Raw genomic sequence first — 25,563 nt, 5'->3', positions numbered from 1 at the left:
AGCTGAAGAGACTGAGGCTCGTGCTGTAAAGATGAGCCAATCAGTGTGCATGTTAAAACGCCTCTGCCAGAAGAAAAATGCTGTTTATCATTCCTCTGGTCATGGGGTCCCTCAGTCTGACAGTAGAACATGCCCATGATTAATCAGAAAGAAATTGCTCTTTAGGGATTCATGTGGAGAGTAAAATTACAGCACAGCCTCTGGCCCGAGTCCTTTCTGCTCTAGTGGCCTGTCTCAGGCCGGCCTGTCATTTTACAGAAAGGGGGCTCTTCATCCCAGAAAGCTTCATCAGATTATCTCATGGGTACAAATTCCAAGACTTCTGCCCATGGAGTAGAGAGATAAAAGGGGATGTGAGATGAGATACCTGCTGTTGTTTTTTTTTTCTCTGGAAATCCAACCGCTCTCAGTCTAGATATACCTTCTGCCATTGTCTGGAGATACCAGCAGCCTAGTTGTCTGGCCACCCGTTGTATCGTTGTCAGGGAAACCGTGCCAGATTCCCATGCATCGCTACTGGAAATTTCAACTTGGGTGGTACAAGGTCACATGGTCACTCGGAGCTCCCGTCAGCGTTGGGGACAGCACCATTATTCTCCCATAGTGTTGTTCCACAGTGAGTTAGCAGGTGGTGGAGTGATTAAGGAATTTAACTGCAGGCACAAAGTCTCGGGGAACTGGAGGAGGAGGCGTGCTGCTGTTGTGATATTTTCAGCACACTTTAACTTGAACTTACTGAAGCAGATAATCAGCAGTTTGCATGCACAAAAGCATAAGATGTCAAGCTGTAATCGTAATCTAGCAATAGATTAAAAAAAAGCATCTTGCGGTGAATAATACATTTGGTTGTAACCCCATTCCATGCTCTTTCTCCATCAGGTGATGTGGTGGACATTTATCAGAGAGAGTTTCTGGCCCTGAGGGAGCGGCTTCACTCGGCCGAGCAGGAGAACCTGAAACGCTCCAAAGAGCTCAACCTGGTCCTAGACGAGATCAAGAGGGCCATAGCGGAGAAGCAGGCGCTGCGAGACATCAACCGTACCTGGAGCAGTTTGTCAGGTATGGCTGCTAGGGAAACCTACCCATACCTGAGGACCACAATAAAGAAGCTGCTCACATATATCAAATGTAATAACACCTGAGATGCATCTGAAGCAGTGTGTTGGGTAGGTCCCAGAAACAAGCCATCAGCCGGCTAAGCGACTGAGACACAATGGATGGCAGAGCTGACTGGCATTTTTAACTGCAATTAAGAGTTCTGTTCGTGTTCGTTTTAGATGAGGATTTGACGTTGAGTTTCTAATTGTTCGGCTGTGGGGTTACATGTGTGTTTTTGTGCTTCACAGTAAAGTTGTCAGTAGGCATTTGGTAGGTATATTCCCCAAGCTGAATTTACTCAGCCTACACATACCGTCTACAATACCATTTTTCTCAGACATGGATGTCCGTTCTGCTGGTTGTATGTTTATCCCAGTACAAGAAGAGCCAAAGGCATTTAAAAGGGCCTACATGCACTGTTTTAGACAATCATATATTTTACTGGAACAATTTAGGTTAACTAGTTTGCTCCAGGGCTCCTTTGAGAATTTAATCCTGCAAGCATGAGCACATCTGTAACTCCTGCACTACTTGCTGCCCTGTACTTCTGCTTGTTCTTCTTCCGGATGTCTTCTGACCTGCGTCCTCCGACCTCACTGGCTCCAGATGAAACCAAGCTGAAGCTATGGAACGTGTCCAGCAGTAAAAATGTGCTGCAGCTGCCCAGCATCTTCCACCACCTGCCCCACCTCCTGGCCAAGGAGAGCAGCCTGCAGCCAGCTGTGCACGTGGGCCAGGGGCGAACCGGGGGTGAGCGCCTCTTCCTAGCCCCTCCCACTACCCCCATCACTGACCACAGCCGATCACCCAGCGGCTTATCAGCACCACCCAGCTCCATGCATGGTAGCCGCTAGACCGCTCCTGATGTCAGTACGCATCCTCATGTCAGCCTTCACCCCCTTCACAACATCCATATCTCATCTCCCTTGTTCACTCCCTTTTCTAACATTCTTACCCCCATAAGCCACACAACTATCTTCCTATCCACACAACGTCCTTGCACTCTACCCTCAACCCACCCCCTTCCTCGGTCATGTCTCCATACCACTCTTTCAGGAATGTTCCCCAAACGTCAGGGCCACTTCATTCAGTCTGCTCCCACAATGTCTGCAGAGTAAGCCGTGGCCATAATGATGAGCATCACTCTCCCTGCAAAGCTACACGCACTTACTCTCTATCAGCAGTGATTCAGCTCATGGCTGCCCGGCCCAAGTAGGAACATTACCTTAAAGTGTAAAATTCATGACAGACAAATGCAAGTTTCCCTTAATGATGATAGTTACTCTCTAGCAGGGCTGCCCAAAATCCTGGCCGCAAATACATTTTTATTAACCCTGCAGTGTTACTGGGAAACAACAATTTGGTAATATCCTATGAGAATAATTGCTAAATATATCAAGAACCAAGAATGAAACCTTTATTCTGCAGCTTATCCCACTTTTGCATCATGTTTATAACATAAAGTATACAAAATCGATACTTCTTCTCATTTCTGTTCATAGTGTCGATAGTATTGGGAGTCCCCAGTGTGAAGAGGGAGGTTCACTCCTATTTGACCGACACGCTGAGCTCTCTGATGTCCGAGCTGAGCCCTGCGGAGAGGGAGGATTGTGTCATCGTGGTATTCATCGCTGAGGTTGGTGCTCTGATCTCACTGGCTCTCCACTCACTTTTAATTCTCACCCACCACGGCTGAATATGCCAAACATTGAGGTCATCTATCCTCCATTGGCTGTGGTTGCCTTGCATTCCGTGTCCGATGTCAGTATATAGATGCATTTTTTTGACCAGGTAAAGCACCACGGGGACAGAGGTACTGAACACTTGGTGTGTGGGCGTGTGAGGAGGCATGTGAGGACATTTTGGGGAGGCTGGGGGGCATATAAGTGCAATGCAAGCATTTGGTTACCCTGTATCCATCTGTAGGGCCATGAGGAAGCCTTGGGCTCTGTAGCAATATACTAATCTAACCTAAAATATGGCTGACTCAGTGTAAGGTGTGTATGTGTGTACATTTAGGTGATATGGGTGAAATTTTTTAATGTTGAACAGTGAGTGTTTGGTATTGGTAATATTTGAATATAATCCTCCTGTTTGTTGTGTGTGTGTGTGTGTATGTGTGTGTGTGTGTGTGTGTGTGTGTGTGTGTATATATATATATATATATATATATATATATATATATATATATATATATATAAAAACATGCCCTTTGTGCTAGGCGAGCCGACTAACCTTTGTGTTTGTGCATGTGACTCCTGTCCATATCACAGTTCCCATCTCGTGAGCAGCCCTGCAGGCGAGTTAGCACTAGCCAGCGTGAAGCGTTAACAGCCGCAGGTAGAGGGCTGGACAGGCACCGAACCGTCTCCGTCTCCGGCTCCGTCTCCGTCTCCGGCTCCGGCTCCGGCTCCGGCTCCGGCTCCGGCTCGTAACCGGCACATGCTCCAGAGCAGCTGCCGCTTTGTGTGAGCGCCAAGCAGTGAATGAGGCCACATTAGTAACGTCAGGGCTGCTGATCTGATTAATCATTAAAGAGGTCACTCGATTCATTATGATGATAATTGCTACTTTTCCCCTGCTGCCAGTCTCAGCGCGTCACCGGCATCTCTTCCTTTTTGTCTCCTCCGGGTACCCGTACCTGCAAAGGGTTCCTCCTCTTCATTGGTGCTGTCATATGGGCTCCTGGTTGTGTGTATATCTGCGTGTTGGTGTCTCTTCATATCTATGTTCGTGTGTGTATTTATATTACACATGCAAACACATAAACACACTGACCGGTACAGACGCCCACATACAGCACATGCATATGCATACATAGAACAATCTCACACATATAAAAAAAGAAGAAGTGTATGCGTGAGTGTGTATGGACATGTACATCTACATGCATGTGTATGCAGGCGTGAGTATGGGTGAGTGAGTGCGTATATGCGTGTGCATGTGTGTGTATGCAGGCGTGAGTATGGGTGTGTGAGTGCGTATATGCGTGTGCATGTGTGTGTATGCAGGCGTGAGTATGGGTGAGTGAGTGCGTATATGCGTGTGCATGTGTGTGTATGCAGGCGTGAGTATGGGTGAGTGAGTGCGTATATGCGTGTGCATGTGTGTGTATGCAGGCGTGAGTATGGGTGAGTGAGTGCGTATATGCGTGTGCATGTGTGTGTATGCAGGCGTGAGTATGGGTGAGTGAGTGCGTATATGCGTGTGCATGTGTGTGTATGCAGGCGTGAGTATGGGTGAGTGAGTGCGTATATGCGTGTGCATGTGTGTGTATGCAGGCGTGAGTATGGGTGAGTGAGTGCGTATATGCGTGTGCATGTGTGTGTATGCAGGCGTGAGTATGGGTGAGTGAGTGCGTATATGCGTGTGCATGTGTGTGTATGCAGGCGTGAGTATGGGTGAGTGAGTGCGTATATGCGTGTGCATGTGTGTGTATGCAGGCGTGAGTATGGGTGAGTGAGTGCGTATATGCGTGTGCATGTGTGTGTATGCAGGCGTGAGTATGGGTGAGTGAGTGCGTATATGCGTGTGCATGTGTGCATGCTCATCGTTGAATTTGTACGCAGCGCTATGGTGCAACAGCAGGTGACACAATAACAGAGGGTGTGACAGACATTGACTACATGGTACATTGCCTCTAACAGGGGCCCTGTGTGTGCGTGCGTGTGTGTGTGTCTGTGTCTGTGTGTGGGGTGTGTGCTTGTGTGTATGTGTGTGGGGGGGTGTGTGTGTGTGTACTTGTGTGTGTGTGGGTGTGTCTATGTTTGGGGGGTGTGTGTGTGAGGGTGTGGGTGTGTGTTTTCATATATGCATGGCTGTGCCTTAAATGAGATATCATTAACCACGCCACATTAGCCCCCACCCACAACACTCCCAACCCTTCCCATTCATTGGCTGCCAGACAGTATGAGCTCCATCCCTGCCGTCTTCGAGCGACATGGCGTCTGACAGACCAGAGCACTCTCAGCCACACACCCCACCCAGCCCCCACACCCTCCTTATCTACCCCTCCACCACATGCCGACTGACTTGCCCCACTGCCTCCCTCATCCTATCACATGCTCTTCCCATGATGCCCTTTGGTGAATGTGGCTTCCTGGATGGTCTATGTGACTGCTGACGGTGTAACTGCTCTTTATCCCAGTCTGTCGTGGGCCAAAGGTTTGCTCTCCTTTGCTCCAGGAATCTTACTTCATCACTGAGTTTTAAATAGACGGTACTTAATTTACTACCACCAGCCAGTGCCTGCATGCAGCAGACACCTGCATTAATTAACTAACCCTCTGTCTGATTAATGTGGTCGCTCTCAGTGTTATTTTACCGCTCTGCACAGCTCATATACTGTGCACTAATGCTATAGGCAGCAAACAGAAGCACCAGTTCTTTAAGAGCCTTTTAAGTCATTGTAAATGTAATATATTTAATGCGTCTTGCTTTTCCACAATGGCAGTATAACCTGCTTGATTGATGTGCATTGGTGGTTAAATGCTAATACCCCATGGGGGGCCATGACAGATACGTGGGGGGGAGGTAGGTGGGGACAGGCCCAGGAAATAAGTACCTCGAAGTACAGAGGGTGGGTTGCAGCTGGTTGGACCTCAGTCGGTGTTTGACCAGCAAATTCTGCTCAGCTGCCCTCGGTGATGGAATGTTTGCGTGCCGTGATTTTTTTTCAGAGTGCATCTGGTTTTCCTCCCTCTTTCTGCCGTCCTTGCTTTGTCCCTGACACAGAGACGCAACACTGCTTCAAGAAAGCCGTCCTCCCTTCACCACACAAGTGCGCGCACACACACACACATACACACACAGAATCACACAGTGTAATTAGGCTGCCTGGGTTTATTCTCATTGGTTCTTCGACAAGGGAGAGAATTAAAGGGACGACAGGTTTTTCGCTGGCTGTTAAATGCGGATGAAGGGTTATTGATGTTTTCTGAGCCCTGGCTCTGTATATGGGCTCTGTAAAAATGTTTTTCTTCTCTGGGCCCAGTAATAATAGGCTCCCACACTGCAGCTCTTGCCCAGCTACCCGACAGGGGGGTGGGGGGATTCGTGTGAGCGTGCCGGTGTCCACCTTAGGTAGACAGATGGGTTGTGCCAAAAGTGCTAGCGTTGTTGCTGTTGTCTGTGTGTTCCTTCTGCCAGCATGCGTGTTTTAGATGGCATGCATTGCCTGTGTGTACGCAGTTTGTCTGTCTGATGAGCTCACACATGTTGCCTGTTTATATTTGCTTGTACTGCTAACACTTTCATTCAAAGATACTTACCATGTTTTCTACTTTATACAGTTGAATTATTTATACAGAAATGTCAAGTGTACTGTGTTAACCAGTAAGATTTCTGCTCCCTCCTGCGACAATGTAATGTAGTTTTATTTGCATCTGTCCATAAAGGCTTCCTGTGAAATCGTGGTGTATCTACTTTCGTTTTCCAGGAAATGGTCAGTGATCAGAGTTCATCAGAATTCATGACCCAGCGATTCCCAAGTAATGTTTACTCAGACTGATGTTAATGCAGGAGCACACAGTCTGAGCCCAAATCTAAATTTTAGCCAAGGCAGCTTACAGATTTTTCAGGTTTTACACGTCTCACCATGCTGGTTACCTAGCTTGATGTTAACTGAGATGGAAGTTCAGTCACAGCAGGTGTAATCAAGCCGGCAGCGGTGTCACTCTTGCTCCCTTTGTCTCTGTGTTTTTCAGACCGACCAGCAGTACGCCAACAGCGTGGCAGAGAACCTAAAGCGCCTGTAAGTACACCTCTGTTTCCATGGCAATGGAATGTGGGTGATGGGGCCACCCCTGATTGAACCTGGCTGTGTCTGGTCCCCCCCCCCCCCACATTCTCCAACCAATGCCATCATCTTCTCTTGTCATATTTGTTTATCGATGGTGCGCTTCTGCTCTTGTCCACCCTTCATGTGGTTGGCTGCGACCGGCACTCCTCGGTGTGTGCAGCCGGGTGTCATGGCACCTATGGTCTTCCCTGGGTGGCGACGGTCCGAGCTGATTGGCTGAGTCGCAGAGAGGCGTGCATCTCTGTTCCGCCCACATGAAGCTTTGCATGTCTGTTCTCTCTCCCGCTCACTGTCTCTTTCGACGGCTGACCCTCACCGTCTGCAGTGAGCGGTGCTTCTCACCTTCTAGGTTATCTCATCACGTCAGACAGGGCAGGTTTCCGTCAGCTCTATGCTTGGAATAATCTCCATCTTCTGTTCCATTTAACTTGGAGAGCAGAACTTCAAACTTCCCAGTTTCCAAACTACTTCCTCCTGTAGCCCCACCCCACTCCCTGTCATGAGCCCTAGCCTCTCCCTTTCTTTCACTCTCTCTTTATGCCTTACTGCCTGAATGAGGTGCTGGGGGTGTTTATACCTGTAAATCAGCATGAGAATCACGAATTTCAGCATCTGGCTTCGCTCCAATTTGCCTAGACATGGGCGGGGGGGCTCCTCACTGAGTGCTTTGTAATGGAGAAGAGCATCTGGTGTGAGTGTGACTGTCACTGGAGCTGCTCTGAGTACAGATCTATCAGTCAGGCTGAGGGTTTAGACCATCAGCCTTGCGCCTGTTTGTATATTTGTATCCCCACCAAAGTCAATACAGACTTGCAAATGAAGTTAATGCGTCTGTGTGTACATTTTGTTTGCATGCATGCATTTTGTGTACTTGTGTGTGTGTTTGTGTGTCAGCTTGATACACATCTATCCACGGACCTTTCTTAAGCATTAAATTCTCTGTCACTTCCAGTTACGCCACGGAACTGTTTCCCTGGCAACACTCCCTCCTTCACACAAGCCTTTCCCTCTTCTGCAGGTCACGCCTGTGGCCATCGATGATGTGATTACAGTAGCGTCTCTGCTCGTGGTCCCAGTAACTGACACTCTTTCTGATGCCATGCTTAGCTTCTCTAAGCAAAAAAAATCTCTAATATAGGGATCACATCGTTACCTGTACAAGCAAATGCAAATCAGTGTGATAAGTTGATTTATTTCTCAGAGGCAGATTTTCAAGTTAACCAGTGTTTGCCTTTATTATACATGGTGTCCATCCCTCTTCTAGCTTCATATCCATGACACTGTCATTGGGTTACATGGCAAACTCAAGCTTCATCCCGTCTTCCCTTCCATGTTCCCTTTCTCCTGCCTTCTCCTGTTTATCCTCCTCTGCTTCACTCAGTATTCTCTACTTTGGCCTCCATTTCACCACTGATGTTATCTGTGGTGCTTGGTTCTCCTCCAGGTTCCCAGGGGAGATTCAGACGGGCCTTCTGGAAATCATCTCCCCGTCTGTTCATTTCTACCCCGACTTTTCCCAGCTAAAGGAGTCCTTCGGAGACCCCAAGGAGAGGGTCAGGTAAGAATTCCTGCCCTTTCGCTGGGCCGCCTTGGTAAGAGCAAACTTGCTAACTTGCCTCCCAATGACATACTTGGAATGCAATGAATCATGGAATTGGTCTCATTTGGCGAGAATGCAACCGATCTATCCTTGATATTTGGTGACAGGGCAAGAATGACATCTGGGGATTTTTTGCTGTCCTCTGTATTTCTGTTCTTGAGTATTGGAAGTAGTCTTCAGCAATGGGAGGTGAGAACACAAGTACGGTCAAGCTTGCATTTTGAGGAAGCCCCCAGTACTCCCTTATTATAATAGGTTGAGAACTTCCTCTTTTAGGTTAGCTGTTGCCCTGCCCAGATCCACCAGCTTAGCCATCTGAGGCGGTCTTAGCTCTCTCATCTTAATATATCCTGACAAAAACAGTATACCCTGAGGCTCCTAGAAATATGTGTGCACCTGTGAGTGTGTGTGATGTAGTGCGAGGTAGATCACAGGCGAATAATCTGATTTTCTTCTAGCCTCCCATCTGTAACAGCAGGCTGGTCCTCCCCTAAAGGCATACAGATGTGTAGCTTGATACATGATGCTGTACTGGTGCTCTGTCGTGGCACAGTGGAGGATGCAGTGGGCGTGTCTGGCAGGTTTGCCAGCGTGTGGTACAGTGACGCGTCCATCCCGGCGATCGAACATCACCACGCTGCCGGTGCTGCGCGCATGCATGCATGCATGCACGCACGCACAGTGCAGTTACTCGGGGGGTCATCGTCACGGTTCCAGCAGGCCTAATCTTAGCAGCCTGCAGGAGTGACTGGCCAGGGCTGATTTATGGCCGTTTTTAAAACGGCAGCCATCGGGGAAAATGAGTCCCAGGTGTGTTCGACATGGATGCCATGTTTAATTCATCAGCGGGCTGGTAAAAGCAGAGCATTACTGCGGACAGCAATCACAGTACAAGGAAATGCAAGACTCTCACCAACCAGAATACTGCCCAGGTGGTTTTTTTTGTCTTTTTGCCAGAGTGAGAAATCCCACGGTACAAGCAGAGGTTTAGAGGGAGCGTGAGCTTCTGAGCGAGAGGATTGAGCCGTCCAGATGAATGGGCGGAGAAGAGGATTAGAGGTGCGGGATTAGTCTCTTATGTGGTCTCCCTTGTGTTTGTAGCGGCTGTCCTCTTGGCATGGAGGTTCTGGTCAGCACAGGGTCGGTACTGGCAGGTGGGACTCTCCTCATCCACCTCATGCAAACTATTTACTCTCCCGCAAACAGGTTTTGTTTGCTGGTGGAAATTTTACTTTAGTCGGCAATGTGGGGCTCCTTTGTTTGGATCATGCTCTTTGTCTAAGTTCTTTCATAACCTAGACTAAGACTGGGGGCTGTAGGTCACAAAGACGGCTGGGAGGGGGGGTAAGATCCTGCTCACCCGCCAATGGATGGAAAGGTGGGTTTGGGGGGGCGGGAGAAGAGTGAGACAGTATTGTGACATGTAGATTCAGGCAGCTGTGTGCTGGATAGGACTACGGCTTGGGTCATCCATTCTTACAGCCACACTGTCAGCCTGGTAGATTGCTTTGTGTGATTGTAACTCCTGAACTGAATTCATGACCTTGATAGACCAGTGAGCCATTATTAAAGTCCCAGAAATGTATCTGCATCAGCAGACATCCCACCAATAAGCACCAGTAATGTCTTTTTAAACGTTTATGATGAGAAAAGAGGACCTTACCAGTGTTAACTTGGTGCAAGTCTTGTGGTTCGGTGTAGGACACCGTGTCGGAATGCATGTGTAGTTATGTATGGCGAAGACTAAGGGAGATTTTTTTTTTAATTTCAGTGGTTGGACATGCATGGTGTGCGTAATAGACAGGCTGGTGTGGTTTTGTTGCTTCTGAATTTTGTCAGAACAGAAATCCCAGTCCACATAAACTTAAAAATTCTCTACTTTTCCTACACAAAACAAAAAATGCAGGGAAAGTAAATTTGCTATATGTGACTCCCCAAAAAATGCCATTATGTGCTAACATCCAAAAGTGGGGGAGCAGGATTATCAAGACTAACGAAGAGTGAAAAACCAATATACAGAACTGTAGCAAACATAACCCAGAAAGGGCTGGTGTAATAATACGTGTTTGCCTTTGGATGCTTGTCCCACATTTGGCTCCATCCTGTCCACCTCTCTTGTATTACATACTGGCTCAGCAAGCTTTACTCAGGTAACATTACAATGTTGTACTTTCTGAAACCCTTTTCTGTTTTACAACAGCATACGTTTGTTCAGTGTAACAGTACCAGCATTGGAGATCCATTTTTATTGTTCACAATTGGTTGCATCGTTAGTTAATGAAGCCCTAATTTTCAAGGTGAACTTATACCAATATTATCAGTATTAGCAGTTTCTATGATTATACATGACTGTCCCTGTTGTTTGCAGGGCAAAAGAGGGTATAAAAAATGCATGCAAACAGTTTGGAATGCATTTGTATCTATTTCATGAATGGGAATGCGCAGCACAGAGAAATGCGTGCAGCATTTTTTTCAAAATGCGTTTTCAAAATGCACTGCAATGCAACGCACTAGTGAGAACATCATACATTACTTTCTATGCAATGTATGATGTTCTAGCACATCACAGAACACGTGTTGATGAAAAACGCAACGCAATGTCCATCCATCCATTTTCCAAACCGCTTATCCTACTGGGTTGCGGGGCAAACGCAATGTAGATAGTGGAAACTAGCCCAAACAGAATATTTTGTGACAGCAGCTCATAGAGTTTTACTTGAATTGTGGCTGCTTTTAAACGGCAGAAGAAAAGCGGTGTGTTTTGTGTGTCTAATAGAACCACAGGGTCATTGCTGCAACAGTAATGACACACACACACTTCAATTCTGGTCCTGCCTGAACCATAGTGGTTAAACTCATTGCAGCTTCTTCCTCATTTTTTGTCTCAGTTGAGTCATAGCTTCCAGCAGGGTTGTCTAATGCATGGTATGCAAGTGACATGTGACGGTCTTTTGGGATCCAACTCTTGGCCTTGTCACATGACAGGGCTGCTTTGAATAGAAATGATTCAGTGTTTGGACAGTGGTGGGGGTTTCTCCCTGGTCTGCAATGACAGTCAGAATGTGAGCAGTTTACTTTGTTGGAAGCACAGGGTTGATGCTGGATATGTTATACCAGGGCCTAATCCTTTAGCTTATCTGATGCTTGATTGCTCTATCTGCAAGGTGGTCCTTTGTGTGTTTCTGTGTCCTTTCTCATAGCTGACATCCTATCATTTAATCGGTACTCAAGTTCTTGCGAGCTCATGGCCTGTGGTTACGATTTCCGTACAGTGATGTCCTCTGGGTCTTTCACCTTAAAAGAGCTGATCACTGTTGGGGCAACCCAACCCATTTCCAAAGCCCTGTTGCTAGGCGTCCCATTGGCACTGCCATTTCAGGCTGCAGAGTGCAGAGGAGAGCGAGCTCTCTCCAGCCACGTGTGAGCATTGGAGAATGCATTGTGTGCATGAATTAGTCCTGCTCAGCGTGGACGCAAGGTTACAGGGTATGGGCCATGTGCCATTGCCAATTTACCTTCATGTGCAGCCAAATAGTAAGCATAGCCATTGGCAATGTAGCCCAGCCTGTGACAAGTTTAGTCCAGCCTGTATCACAAGGTCGATGGAGAAACAAAAACAAGAACTGAGACTTGCTTGCTGCGGTGGACTGTTGACTGATCTCTCTATTTGTCTACACCATTAATTCACTCAGCCTTCTTGTTCTGTCTTCCTGCAGCCAGGTGGGTCTTGTAGTTTGTCTGTTGACATTGTAGTGCCAGTTCAGTTTTTAGAGATTCAATGTGCTGGTGTTGGAGGTCAAGTCCCTGTCAGTGCAGCTCATCAGTATTTTGCAATCCAGTCCACGCGGACTCACAGACAGTCCACTTTTTGGCTCCCTCCCAGCTCCCAGTTCTGAGCTGGGATTGAGAAAAAATGTGGGCTGTCTGGCAGGGAGCTCGGAGGGAGCAAAAACATAGGAAAAAAAAACTGTGTGTCCCCGAGGACCAGACTGGGAAACACTGGGTGGAACACAGCAGAACGTGTCCTGCTGCCAGGCGACACAGGATAACGCACAAGTGTTTATGGCTGATAGGTAAGAGGTAATCTGTACTTCAGCAGTTCCAAGAGGCACCTGCTCTGTGCTTGAAATGCCATCGATTCCCACTGCCAGCGGCAGCGTCTCATAATCTCCTAATTACAGAGAGTAAAATAAACTGTAGGTATGGAGGTAAAGTCAAGCAATGGTGAATGATACTACCATGTCTCCATTTCTATGTTCTTTAGAACTAAAAAAGTGAAAGCCTAGTTCTGGGGGTGATCAGAGTGTATCTACCTGTGTTTGGACACCGTGTTCACATTTTGTTTTTTGTTTACTGTGTTCAGGAAACAGTTGCTTTGGGAGTTCATGTTATGGCTTGTTGTATAGAGCACAATAACATTTCATGCTATTATGATGTTCTTTAATGGCATTGCCACACATTGTCTTTTCATAGAGATATTCTTAAGCTTTTCCTATTTCTCCCTTCCCAGGTGGCGGACGAAACAGAATTTGGACTATTGTTTTCTTATGATGTATGCACAGTCCAAGGGAACCTACTATGTACAGGTGAGTTTTTTCAATTAGTGTTTATCAACTTGGATTAAACTACAATGCATTCATATTTTTTTTTGTTCATGAACAATCTTGGTTGTGGGAGATATACTTACATAAAAATGTTCTGAAGGTAGAACGAAAAATGATTGGTTCTGAGAGATAACCAATCAGATTTTAGAGGAGGTGGGCCCAAGCAACTTGAGGAGGCAGGACCAACTAATCAGATGTCTTGGTCCCACCTCCTCTAGTTGCTTGGACCCGCCTCCTCTACAGTGTGAGCCAAAGCAAGAATCTTTAACATATAATGGAGTTTTACTCCATCTCCAGCTTCTATAACTACTTATGAAATACCAGGTCACAGTGCAAGCCTGGGGCCCACACCAGGAAGCTCAGGGAATGAAATGGGCGCAGAGAAAACCAACAGGGAGAACAAGAGCACTCCACACACAAAGAGCCTGGGAAATCGAACCCAGAACCCTGGGGCCATTACTAAGCAATGAGCAGCATGGTATCCCATGAGCTTTACTGTATGAATGAAATTGGTTTTAAAATGTGTAGTAGCATTAGCTATATTGCAAGCGGTTTTATCTTGACACCATTTGTAATGTTGGCCTATTGCAAACAGCAGCACTGAATGAGTAAATGCATTAAACATCAAGGCACCACAGCCCTACAATGGGGAAAACAGACTGACAGGGAGATATTTTAGCAGCAGCAAAATGAAGAAAAGCATAATAGCGGCACGCCTCACATGACAAAATGCATTTTAGATGAATTCCTGTTAAACTGAATCTTGAACTGCTAGCACATCTAGTCAACAATCTGTTATTGACTGAGAAACAAAAGAATATGAAGAAACTGCAAGCTTGCTATTTGGAAATGTAGCAGAATGACATCAAGCACATAAGTGACTTGTGGTGGCTTTTGTAGCCTATAAGCCTGTCGCTCACTCTCCTCTCTACTTGGGCAGCTGGAAGACGACATTGTAGCTCGGCCAAACTACTTCACCACCATGAAGAACTTCGCCCTGCAGCAGCCATCTGAAGAGTGGATGATCCTGGAGTTCTCTCAACTGGGCTTCATTGGTGAGCCAGGCCACAACTGCAGGAGTGTAGGCATATATTGCCGGGTGTGTCAGTGATCTCATCTGTGATGTGACCTGCTGGTACCACAGAGTGCAGAAGCAGTAGCTTCGCAACGTCAGCAATGACTGTCTCGCTGAGCCAAACGATAACCGCTCATTGGGTTTGGTCGATCATCAGAGACAACATTGTTTCATTAAACAACAGATAATGCCGAGTATTAAACCATTTGCTTGATGTCTCTGCGATCTGCAACAGTGAGCAATAAGCGTTTAGCAATATTGGAGTACTAGGCTTGGTTACTCTGCGACAATCACGCTGTAGAGAAGAAGCAGAGCTACAGAGAAAGAGCAGCAGGTGAAGTGTCAGTCCCGTATCACAGAGCTACCTGCAGGGGATACACTGTAACTGTGCCAAGCAGAGCGTGTGTGGAGTATGGGGTACAAAAGGCAGAGAGTATATATGTCAGCTTTGCCTCTGATGGCCAGTCACTAGACTGCTATGACTCACTGTTGAAGAAAGTTCACCACAGACCTTGTGCATTCTTAGCTCACACATTAGTTATTCTTTAAACATATATCATGCAAATCAGTAGTGAGGTTAACAAGAGATCAACACCATGCTGAATTCCAACCGACATTTTTATCATAGTGCATTTTCTTTACAAACATAGTATTTAAAAATGTAGCTTATGTAGTGTTTTTTTCCCTCACTGAAAACATCTTTTTATCTGTTACCAATATGAGTTTAGAAATGACCTTTCTTGCTCTGGAGCCTCTGGGAGCAAGACGGAGCTGTAGGTGGTGTTGGCGGCGAGTAAGACGAGAAAAGCTCCTTGTGGTAAACAGTACGGTTTATGGCGAAACAGATGTGGAAATGGCCGTTGTGGGGCCAAGGGTCTGACCCAAAATTCAAAGGGGTTCTACCACATGGAGTAGATCAGGTATGGTGAATGGTTTTCCTTTACAGTTCTGAGCAAATGAGAGACAAATGGCATTTTTGTTCCCCAGTAGCAATCAAATAAAAAGCATGCATGAGAATTATGTATTTCTGAGTGATGTCGAAAGCAGTTGAGCCAGCGGAGAACGTCATGGTGCCAATGCGGTTTCTGACCAAGTGCTTTAGGCAAGAATCTCCCTCAAGCACTAATGGCTGTTTTCTGCTCCACGACTGCTAGAGAGTAGATTGGGCTTATCTTTGCCACCACAGAACCGTGCTGGCAGGCGGCACCTCTGGAACCTCGCCTTACATCCCATGATTCCATGCTGAAGCGTAAGCAGCAGATGACATGCCGCTCAGGAGTCCTGCCATCCTGAAATGAGTCACAGATGACGAGCTGGGGGCACGCAATGGAGCTCTACTCCGTCTTGTTTTGGTGACAGAAAGCTTCTATTTAATACTGATGATGAGGTACTTAGGTTATCATAATGTGGTGAATGACTGTTGTTTATCCTAAGCATCAGTCAGGCTCTCTACAGCTGGACGGTGGAGTGCAGCATTTGTACATAAATCGGGTTTCTGACTTGACTCGCTCGTTACCGGTTCAGTGACTTAATAACTTGTCTTTATAGGCTTTGAGTGATATTTGCTCCTTGGTTGGTGTGACAGTTCAGTGGGTCACACTGTTGCCTCACACCTAGATGGTCATGTGTTGAAATTCCACCTCTCTTCCGTCTTTGTGGAGTTGGTATGTTTTCCTTGTGCTGTATGAGTTTCCTCTGTAGGAACCCATGACATCCGTTTTTTTTTTCCAAGTTCCGGTTTTTTTCTTTCGTAACTGTTTATGTTTTTGATTTATTTTGATCTGTTTCAGTTTTTAAAAATAAGCTATTTTTACCTTTATTTTTACCAACTACAGACACAAACAATTGCAAAATGTCACTGCACCTTTTTTTATTTAAGCTGTTGACACATTTGCCGTAGTCTAAATGTTCAACACTTTCTAAAGTCCTCAAGGCAAAAATAAAATTTATACCAGAGAATAAAGGAAATGAAATAGCCATAACTAGCCTGTAGGCCTAAATAAAAGCACAATTTCTTTTTAAATATGTGCTGCTTTCTTAGGCATTTCTCATCTTTTACGTACATCTCCCTTGAAATATATGATGGCAAGTCGCTTGGAGATGAGCTCAGTAAAAGCTTCCCTTATGTCAGTGTGAAGTGTCTTATACTTGCTAAAGACAAAAGTCTCGTAAATTTCTGAATATGACGCATTGCGCTCTCTATTGCCTGTATGCACTTTTGTCTCCTTAAAGGCTAATTTTTTCAGTTCAGCTGCTTATAAAAATGTAGGTTTGTCGTCTTTATCTTGTTGGCATTCTGTCACACAGCAGCTTTTAGGTATCTTTCAGTTTTTCGTTAGCAGACGGAAGTGACAAGAAGACACCTTCATGCTATACAAAGTCAAAGGAGAGTAAAGAAATGCTTTAACCAACCAGTGGGCCTGGTTTTCAGAGTTTGACGCATTGTGCTCTGGTTCCACAGGCTTGTTTGCACTGCAGGAACTCAGGAGCCATTTTAGAGGGACCAGTCCCTTTGTGTTTCCCAGCCCTGTAGAACCTCTATCATGGCCGTTTTCGGGGTCGTAATAAGTACCTAATCTTGGGTAGGTACTTCTGCACAGTCCTAAAAAGCTGCTGGTCAGGGTTCGATGCTGATCGATTCAACTCAAGTAGGTGACCAAAGACAACAACAACCATCGCAATTTTTAAAAACCTTACCGGCAACCTACATTGTTTTGGCTCGCTCAGAATTTACATCGAGGTTGAAGCTGTCGCAAAAAACATGAAGTCGTAAGTCCGGTGGTTCCTACCAGTGATGCACAGGCTGATCCGAGATAAGCGAGTGCCCATGATCATAGGCAGTCACCCATGGTTGCATGTCCATAAAAAAATTGTCTTTATTAATATTAGTTTCAGTCACTTTCAGGTTGAAGAAAAAGCATTAGGTAAGTTTGGGTTGTTGGCGAATAGACCCTTGTGTCACTGGTTCCTACAATGAAGACGCAAAAGACTGAAAGGGCCGATTAGGGGGGCATTCCTGTAAACATTAGAGTCACCTGGGATGTGCCCCTTCTGAGGTGGCAACAAGCCTTATGGTTACTAGGCAACATTCTTGTACTCATTTAGCCAGGTTTGGCTATGGTGAAGTCCTTCCTATTAAAAAGTGTCTGGGTATCCTTACTGCAAGGGTATTTTACGCTATCTGAACAATCCTAAAATGTGAATAAATGTTTAAAATGTCAACATAATATCCACAAATTCTGTGCAATTCTGCATTCATAAGTTAATTCCGTTTTTGTGATTCCATGCATTTTCCACATCCCGGAAATCTTAGGTCCCTTTCAGCTTCTGGGTACTCTGGTTTTCATTCACAGTCCAAAAGCCGTGTAGTTAGGCTAATCGGTGTTCCCAAAACACCCATCGTGTGTGTATGTATATATGTGTGTGTGTGTGTGTGTGTGTGTGTGTGTGTGTGTGTGTGTGTGTGTGGATTAGGTTTATGCTCCATTGTGCAGACTAATTGTCCCCTACAATGTATTAAAAACTTGCTATTTCAATGTTGTAGGGACAATTTTTCAGGTCCCCACAAAAATCTGTGAATGCAATCAAAACACTAAATATGGCAAAAGTCTCATATTTTATTTGGTTACTTATGGTTAAGGTTAGGGATGAGAAGGGTTAAGGTTATCATGCTGGGATTAGTACCTGATGCAGGGTGTACCCCAGCCTTGTGTCTTGTGCTTCCTCGGATAGGTTTCAGGCCCCTCCCATGACCCTCACCAGGAAAAAACATTAAATAGATGGATTTACATTCTCTCTTATACATCAACATTATATCCAGTCAAAATCAATGTGTTCCTTATTTAAATGCATTCCTTAGGCTCACCAGTAGCCTTCAGTGACTGACAGCTAATGTGCAGCCAGCTGTCCTCCTATTTCATACATGAAGATGTGTGTAGTGCATTTATCAATCTCATCCCAGCAGCCATTTGAGGATGCGTATTTTAGTTCCAAACCACACATTCACTTGATTGGACTATTAGAAGACACTGATTTATTAAGAATTTATCACACATCATTTTTATTGATTGTAGCATTTAAAAACTCTCACAGAGAAATTTTAAATTGATGTGAAATCCCGGCCATGTTGTAATCAATAACTCAAGTCAGGCTAATTAAGAGTTCATCTAGATCAAAACCTGGCATACATTGCAGGCCTGGAGGACAACAAACCTCGGTAAAAAGAAGTTATATGGTGATAGACTGAGTATGGTAGCTTACTTAAGAAGGCTGTATGGTAGAACACAGATTGCATTTGAAGAATTAGACAAAGTAGTGTTGGTTAAAAAGGATTGTAAGTGCTCATGTAGACAAGCATATCAGAAACACGTGTGTGTAAACACAAGTACCCTCACATACAGTATACACACACACACACACACACAAAAAATGCATGCATGCACTGTTGCACATGCATGCACATACACAAACTAAAATGCGCTTAAATGCATGCATCGATCCTCTGTGTGCAGCTTGTCTGCCACCCTGCCAAGAGGCCCTGGGTGTGAGAAGACACTGAGTCACTGCAAAACCCAGGCTCACTGCTGTGTGCACCTACGATTGGTGCAGCCATGTCTTTGATGTGCTGTATTTGAAAGGTCAAATAGAGCGTACCACAAGGGCTTGCATTAAGTGAGAACAAAGTGTTGTTTGCCTTGACGGTGTGATTGAGTGACAAACCCGATTGGTGCATCTCTGTGATCGGAGCGCAGTTGTGATATACACTGACATCGATCCTGTCTCCGGTTGCCGTGCTACGGCTCACATTGGCATTAAACATCGCCAGCTTGTTTTCACATCTTCAGCCCTTCCAGGTGTACTAGAGCTTCTTCCTTGCTGGAAAGAAAAAAATCTGTTTTCCCTACAGTTGTAATGTTATGTCATAGATTCATTTTGCCAGCCACCTGCTGACTTTTTTTGGGGGGAGCAGGATTTGTCTAGAAGCGATTGCTCTGATTTACTGTTCACTTCTTCTGGACTGTTACTGAGAGTGGAGACCATTGCTTGGAGGTGAAGACACAACTCACTGTGGCAAGTACATTCGCTTCTAAATGAAACGGAGTACAAGGAATCATAACATCAGTACAAGGTCCTTGGCTTCCTGTCTATTAGGTTCCCATTTACGCCAAAAATATGTCAATAACACACTCTTCATGTCAACTGAACATGTAACAAAGCACTTGTCTGCATCCGTTCAACTTTAAACTGTACTTCACCTGTGACAAATCTATTTTGACGATGAGATTGCCTGTGTTGATTATTCACCTTGTCTGTGTCAATTCAACTTTAAACTGTACTTCTATCATCTTAGTACTCCCTGTTGTTTGACTGTTATATTACATGTTGACCAAATATGTCAACACATCGTCCTGATGTGTCGTCTGACTGTGTTGTTTTGAATGTTGTCTTGATGTGTCATTCGCCTTGTCGTTTGACTGTTGTTATGAACGTCATTGTCATTAGTCCTGTCATTAGTATGTTTCCCCAGTGCGGTCATTAACGTTGTGACATTGTTGTGTGTTCCCGAGTGTGTTTTCTTCTCGATTAAATCCTGTATTCACCCGACTCCCACTCCTGTTTCCCCATTCCTTGCCGATCGCTCAGGACACATATTACCCCGCAAAAGAAGAGGTATTATATGCTGTTCCTGGTAGGCGGTCCACTTGTAAAAGTTTATCTTGAATTTCCTCCTCCTTTAATTATTTATTTATTCCTGTAAATTTCAAAATGTAGCCTTTTTCAAATCATTTATAGCATTTGAAGCCTACAGCTTCTTCACTGTGTATTGAGTAAATTTTTATATTTCACTGCTGTGCTCTGGGACACACTGATATATTTAATTACATCGTATTGAGTAATAAAGATAATAGAGTCACTGCTACTTTGTAAAAATAGTTCTTGTCGGGTCTGCAAACAACACCGCGTGACACGAGAATAGGTCGATAAAATAGGTTGTTTATTAAGGATGGGGTTGCCCTTTTCCTGTTACAACAGCAATGTTGACATACCACGTAGGCAAAATACAAAAAAGGCTGTTTCAGAGAGAAAGATAAACAGGGAACAAAACTAGTAGACAGTCATGCTCCCAGAGCACTCACCCTCTAAAACCAATTAAGCCTAGGGAAAATAAACTAATAATTGGACTAATTAAGCCAGCAATTGAATGGAATGAAAATCAGGATATTGAACCAACTGATCAAGACATAACCCACCCTGAGTTAATGGAGTTTAAAGTAGTCTTTTGACTTCTGAAATCAACAGAATTATTTTGTTCAATTTACTATTGATTGCATCTGTGTTTTGCAGAAACATGCATTTCTTTGCTTGTATCCATTGGCACACATATGTGTGGATAACAGCCTGGATGTATTTGTGGAATTTCCCAGGAGACTTGGAGCAAAGTTCTTCAGGCCTGTATGAGCATAGAGATGCATTTTTGTGACTTTACGTTTGATTAGAGTGGAATAGTTAAGGCTTGGTTACAAAGAATGGGGGAATCCAATTTCAACACTTTTTAAGATTCATTTTTAAACCCAAACTATATTTCATACTTTGTCTCTGACAGGTGCTGCATTCCTTTAAAGTCTTTCAGTTATAGTTTGGAAACATTTCAAAATTAATCTCATACGGGCAATTTTTTTTCTGTTGAGACACCAAAACAAGAGCCCTGTGCTTGCTACAGTTATTTTACAACTTGTCTCTGCCTCTTTGGTGTTCCTGTTTTGGTCTCTAGTGGGCCAGAGTTCTGCCAGGTGTAAGCACCCACAGTGTAGATGGATCTCTCTACAGAGGGATGCTGCTGGGGGAGATGCATGGTGAATTAAGCGGAGGAGTAACCAGTCTGATCAGGGGGATAAGCGGGGCGAGGCTGCATTCAGACGGCAGCAGCAGTCGTGATGAAAAGGGATGAGATTCTCAATCTGTGGGTTTCATCTCTACCTAAGGCACATACTCCATTACACACACACACACACACACACACACACACAAGTTTGTAATTATATCTTTGTGGCCTCCATTACTTTCTATAAGGAAAACTCTAATCCCCAGGTGACTACCTTAACCCCTACCCATCCCTAACCTTAACCACAATTAACCAAATAAAACACAAGACTTTTTTCATTTTTAGTTTTTTGATTGCATTCAGAGATCTTTGTGGGGATTTGAAAGATGGTCCCCACAACATCAAAAAACAGGTTTTTAATCACATTGTAGAGGGCATTTGGTCCCCACAATGTAATATAAACCTAATCCACACACACACACACACACACACACACACTCAATCACTCTGAACTTTAAGTGCTAATTAAGTCCGCAGGTTACAAATGAGTTCTGTTCCCTAAGTCTGTCTTTAACTTGAATTTGAAGGTGCATCAGAAAAATTATGACACATTACATATTAATAATAATAATAATAAGTAGAAGAAGAATACAAGAAGACCCCAACCCAGCCCTAACCTTGACCATAAGTAACCAAACAAAATATGACTTTTGGCATTTTATGTCTTTCGATTGCATTCATGGATTTTTATAAAATTGCAATTATCTTTGTAAAAGAGTAAAAACTTACAGATTTTTATCCCATTGTGGGGAAATCTGGTCCCCATAATGTAATAATTACAGAAAAGCCATGCAATGTTTTCATGAATGTCACAAACTAGTGCGTGCGCTTGTTATTTCAAAACATTTTATTTAGCCCAGATTTTTAATACAGCTTAACAGCAGTCCGATCGTACGTATGAGTTGTTTGTAAGTGGGATTTACTTAACCCAGGGACCAATTGTATAAGGCTCTGTTTCCTGTCCCTTCTCCTCCAGGTAAGATGTTCAAGTCTCTGGATCTCTCGCTCATCGTGGAGTTCATGCTCATGTTCTACAAGGACAAGCCCATCGACTGGCTGCTAGACCACATCATGTGGGTGAAGGTGTGCAACCCAGAAAAGGACGCTGTGAGTATGGTGTCCCGGCAGTCTGATGAAACCTTCCAATGACAGAGGCTTGTCATTATCTACTCTTACCCTCCCTTCCATATTTTGTCACTCTAACGACAATTTATGACAATGTAAATTTAAAATGATCTATTGCTTTTTAAATGAATGCCATTATAATACATGCTTTGACAGAAGTCGGTTCATTGTTTAATAATTGTTTTTTAGCCAAGCTATTTTTGACTTCCTCTTCTCTTGTTCTGATCAAATAATAAGTCGATGAGTATGACTATTAGATTGCACCTTTTTTCTTGTTTCAGCAGTAACTGATGAAAGCTTGTCGCTTTTCTGAGCAGAATGTGGTTTTCTGTTTGTGATACACATCGTCTCTATGCCCCTGCAGAAGCACTGCGACCGGCAGAAGGCCAACCTGCGCATCCGCTTCAAGCCTTCGCTCTTCCAGCATGTGGGGACTCACTCCTCCCTGGCTGGAAAGATCCAGAAGCTGAAGGTGAGCCTCTTCAACCTCATATTACTTAAGTAGCTGTTTTTGCAGTGCTCTGTAAATTTAAGAAACCTTCATCGGTAACTTGCATTTATTCAAAGCAGCTTACAGAAAAAAACTTTAGTGTAATGCTCTTCAGTGTTTATGTTGCTCTATGAATGCATTATAATGTGTTATGAATGTGTTCATATATTCTTATAGACATGGCATTCATAGACCATGATTCTGGAGAACTGGAATGACTACAAATTGAGCTTTACGACAGGGAAGTGGGAGCTGGGTTGTTAGCATAACATGGGGCAGCATTTATCAGGTGTCATTAGGGAGAATCTTCCGGAGAGTCATTTGTGTCTGATAAAGCTTTTAGTGTTTAACCAAAGTGCACTATTAAAATTGGATTATCAGTCATGCTTTAAGGCCTGGTCCGCTTCCATCTGTGCTGCATTGATTCTCTTAATATATCACAATCCCCAAAATGTGTCTCCAGGACAAGGATTTCGGAAAGCAGACCCTTCACAAGGGGCATGCCAATCCTTTGGCTGAGGTCACCACCAGCCTGAAGACCTACCAGCACTTCACGCTGGAGAAGGCCTACCTGGGGGAGGATTTCTTCTGGGCCTTCACGCCAGTGGCTGGAGACTTCATCCGCTTCCGTTTCTTCACGCCCGTCCGCATTGAGAGGCCAGTCTGCCTCACACACAGAAACATATTCACACAAACTCAAACACTTATTGAGAGGTGGATAGTTCAGGTCCAGAAAGTAAAAATCCAGACCAGGATTTTGTTTCTACCAACCAGTTGAGTATAAAGAGTCATCATCACAAAGTACTAAAATGGTTGGAATAAAATCCTGGTCTGAATTTTTACTCTCTGGACCTGAACTATCCACCTCTGGACTAACTTTGCCCACATGATAACCTGCAGTGGATGCTCTTTCTCCTACAGGTACTTCTTCCGCAGTGGCAACATTGAGCATCCAGGAGACAAGCTCTTCAACACCACAGTGGAGGTCCTTCCGTTTGATGTAAGATCTCTTGGTTTAAAAGTTTCCAAACTCAGCACTGGTCCTGGAGAGCCTTAGTGTCTTGTAGGGATATTCAACCCATCCATCTTCTAAATGCTTATACGGGTCAGGTTGCAGGGGGACCTGGACCCTGTTCCATACAGCACAGGGCACAGCGATGGAATGCACCCTGAATGGGCAGCAGTCCGTCACAGCGCACACATACACAAGCACTCACATTCTGAGACAACTTTTAGCCCAACTGCATGTGCTTGTGCTGCAGGAAGAAAACTCCACACACACCGAGGTGGAATTTGAACCCCCAGCAGTAGAGGTTTGAGACAGTGGAGCTGCCCAACTGTCTTGGAATTATGAAAATGCTAAGCTGGACTGGCTAAATCCACTCTAGGTCAATTAAGTTCTCCGCCAAGAAAACCCACCAAGGACTGGGGTCAATAAGTCAATGTTATATACACCTCACAGCAGAGCACCCACACTACAGTGTTACCTGCACTCCACCCCAGCAGCAGGTTGCAAGAGTGAAGCCCTGAAGCCCTGTGAGGCCCTCGGTCCTCTGAGATTAACCAGGAAATAAAGGCAGAATGAATAAGTAAAGAGCCCCTCCACTCAAGTAATCGGATCAGGCGTTTGTTTGGCTCTGCCATTCACCGGAGATTTTATTGTGGGGGGGGGGCTCATAGGAAAAAAGGCGCTTTGAGCAGTTTAAATATTAAGCCCCCGTCACCTATCTGCTAGAATCCGAGACCTCAGGCACCCAACCAAAATGCCATTTCGCGGTAATGACTCACCCCCTCCAATTGGGTGCTTCGGCTGACTTAATAGTTTAGCTCTTGTTTGGGGGGAGGCGATTTAGCGAGGAGGCCTCAGAGCAGCTCTGACCCCTGAGCAGGGTGAGCAGTTGTGAGATAGACGGATAGATTCAGGGAGGAAGCGGCGCCCTGCAATGAGATTGGTTAAGCCAGCCATGGGCTCCACGAACCGGAGACTGAAATATCGCCAGACTGAGAAATATAATTAAAAATACATTAATGGAAAATGTCATGTTTGGAATACAGTGTAATCAGTTAAATTGACATTTTTAACTGGTGCATCAATTTAATCTTTGATTTTACAAATAGCCTTTAGACTGTTTTGAAGGTCAGATTGTGTTTCAGTTTATGGTGTACAGTGCTTAAATTACTGTGCTTTTTCCTGCAATTAAAATGCGGTAATGTACGCTATAAATCCTACAAACTATTACGCATATTTCACTGATGCTCCTCTGAGCACTCAGTTTTAGTCTTTCATCACATTTTTACTTGTTGTAGTTCCTTGAATACCACATTAGCTATGTAAACAGTAACATGATACCTATTAGGACTCTATAATAATTTAATTAGAATCACCAGCTGGCCAGTTGTCCAAGCATCCAGACTGTATGTGTCTGAAGGCGCCCCCTATGGGATAAATAAAAGTGTTGCATTTTCATAGACTGCGTTTCCGTGTGTCTTTTCATATTATTGAAAAAAGTCTTTGCCAAGGCATTAAAGTTCACAGTGGGTGGGCTAATTGTTCAGACAATAGATATTCATGACTATTAGTCCCTATTGGTTAAAATGGGGCAATGATTGACAGTACAATGTAATTCCACTTATCCTGTATTTGAAGCCTAATTTTGTGCTGTGCTTTGTGCAGTGCTGACTATGTGAATGCCTGTGTGGGAATATATGTTTATGACTGTGTAGGGGTTTGAAACTGTGTGTGTGTGTGTGTTTACTTGCTTAGTGTCTCTCCTACACATGCTGGCTTCATAACAGGGCCATACTTCTATTCTTCTATTCTTTCTCCCTCCCTCCGCATGAAAATAACACCGTTACGTGCCCATATGTTCCACCCTAAATTGATGCCT

The 25,563-nt window shown here is 44.6% G+C and overlaps 1 protein-coding gene across 2 annotated transcripts in view; it reads left to right on the top strand.

The window, feature by feature from the left end:
• mgat4b (alpha-1,3-mannosyl-glycoprotein 4-beta-N-acetylglucosaminyltransferase B) overlaps positions 1-25,563 on the top strand; it is a 69,470-nt gene that overhangs the window by 37,695 nt on the left and 6,212 nt on the right. For both annotated transcript variants that reach the window (XM_049029727.1, XM_049029728.1), the window contains exons 2-12: positions 880-1,059; positions 1,705-1,848; positions 2,601-2,734; positions 6,804-6,850; positions 8,343-8,456; positions 13,009-13,084; positions 14,043-14,157; positions 22,037-22,167; positions 22,550-22,657; positions 23,139-23,332; positions 23,597-23,675. In XM_049029727.1, the coding sequence (XP_048885684.1) occupies positions 880-1,059; positions 1,705-1,848; positions 2,601-2,734; positions 6,804-6,850; positions 8,343-8,456; positions 13,009-13,084; positions 14,043-14,157; positions 22,037-22,167; positions 22,550-22,657; positions 23,139-23,332; positions 23,597-23,675 (1,322 nt within the window). The remainder of the gene's footprint in view (positions 1-879; positions 1,060-1,704; positions 1,849-2,600; positions 2,735-6,803; positions 6,851-8,342; positions 8,457-13,008; positions 13,085-14,042; positions 14,158-22,036; positions 22,168-22,549; positions 22,658-23,138; positions 23,333-23,596; positions 23,676-25,563) is intronic.

This window comes from Brienomyrus brachyistius, chromosome 10 (assembly GCF_023856365.1).
Source record: "Brienomyrus brachyistius isolate T26 chromosome 10, BBRACH_0.4, whole genome shotgun sequence".
Lineage (NCBI taxonomy): Eukaryota > Metazoa > Chordata > Actinopteri > Osteoglossiformes > Mormyridae > Brienomyrus > Brienomyrus brachyistius.
Note: the sequence above shows the minus strand (reverse complement) of the source record. Positions and strands in the feature narration are given on the sequence as shown.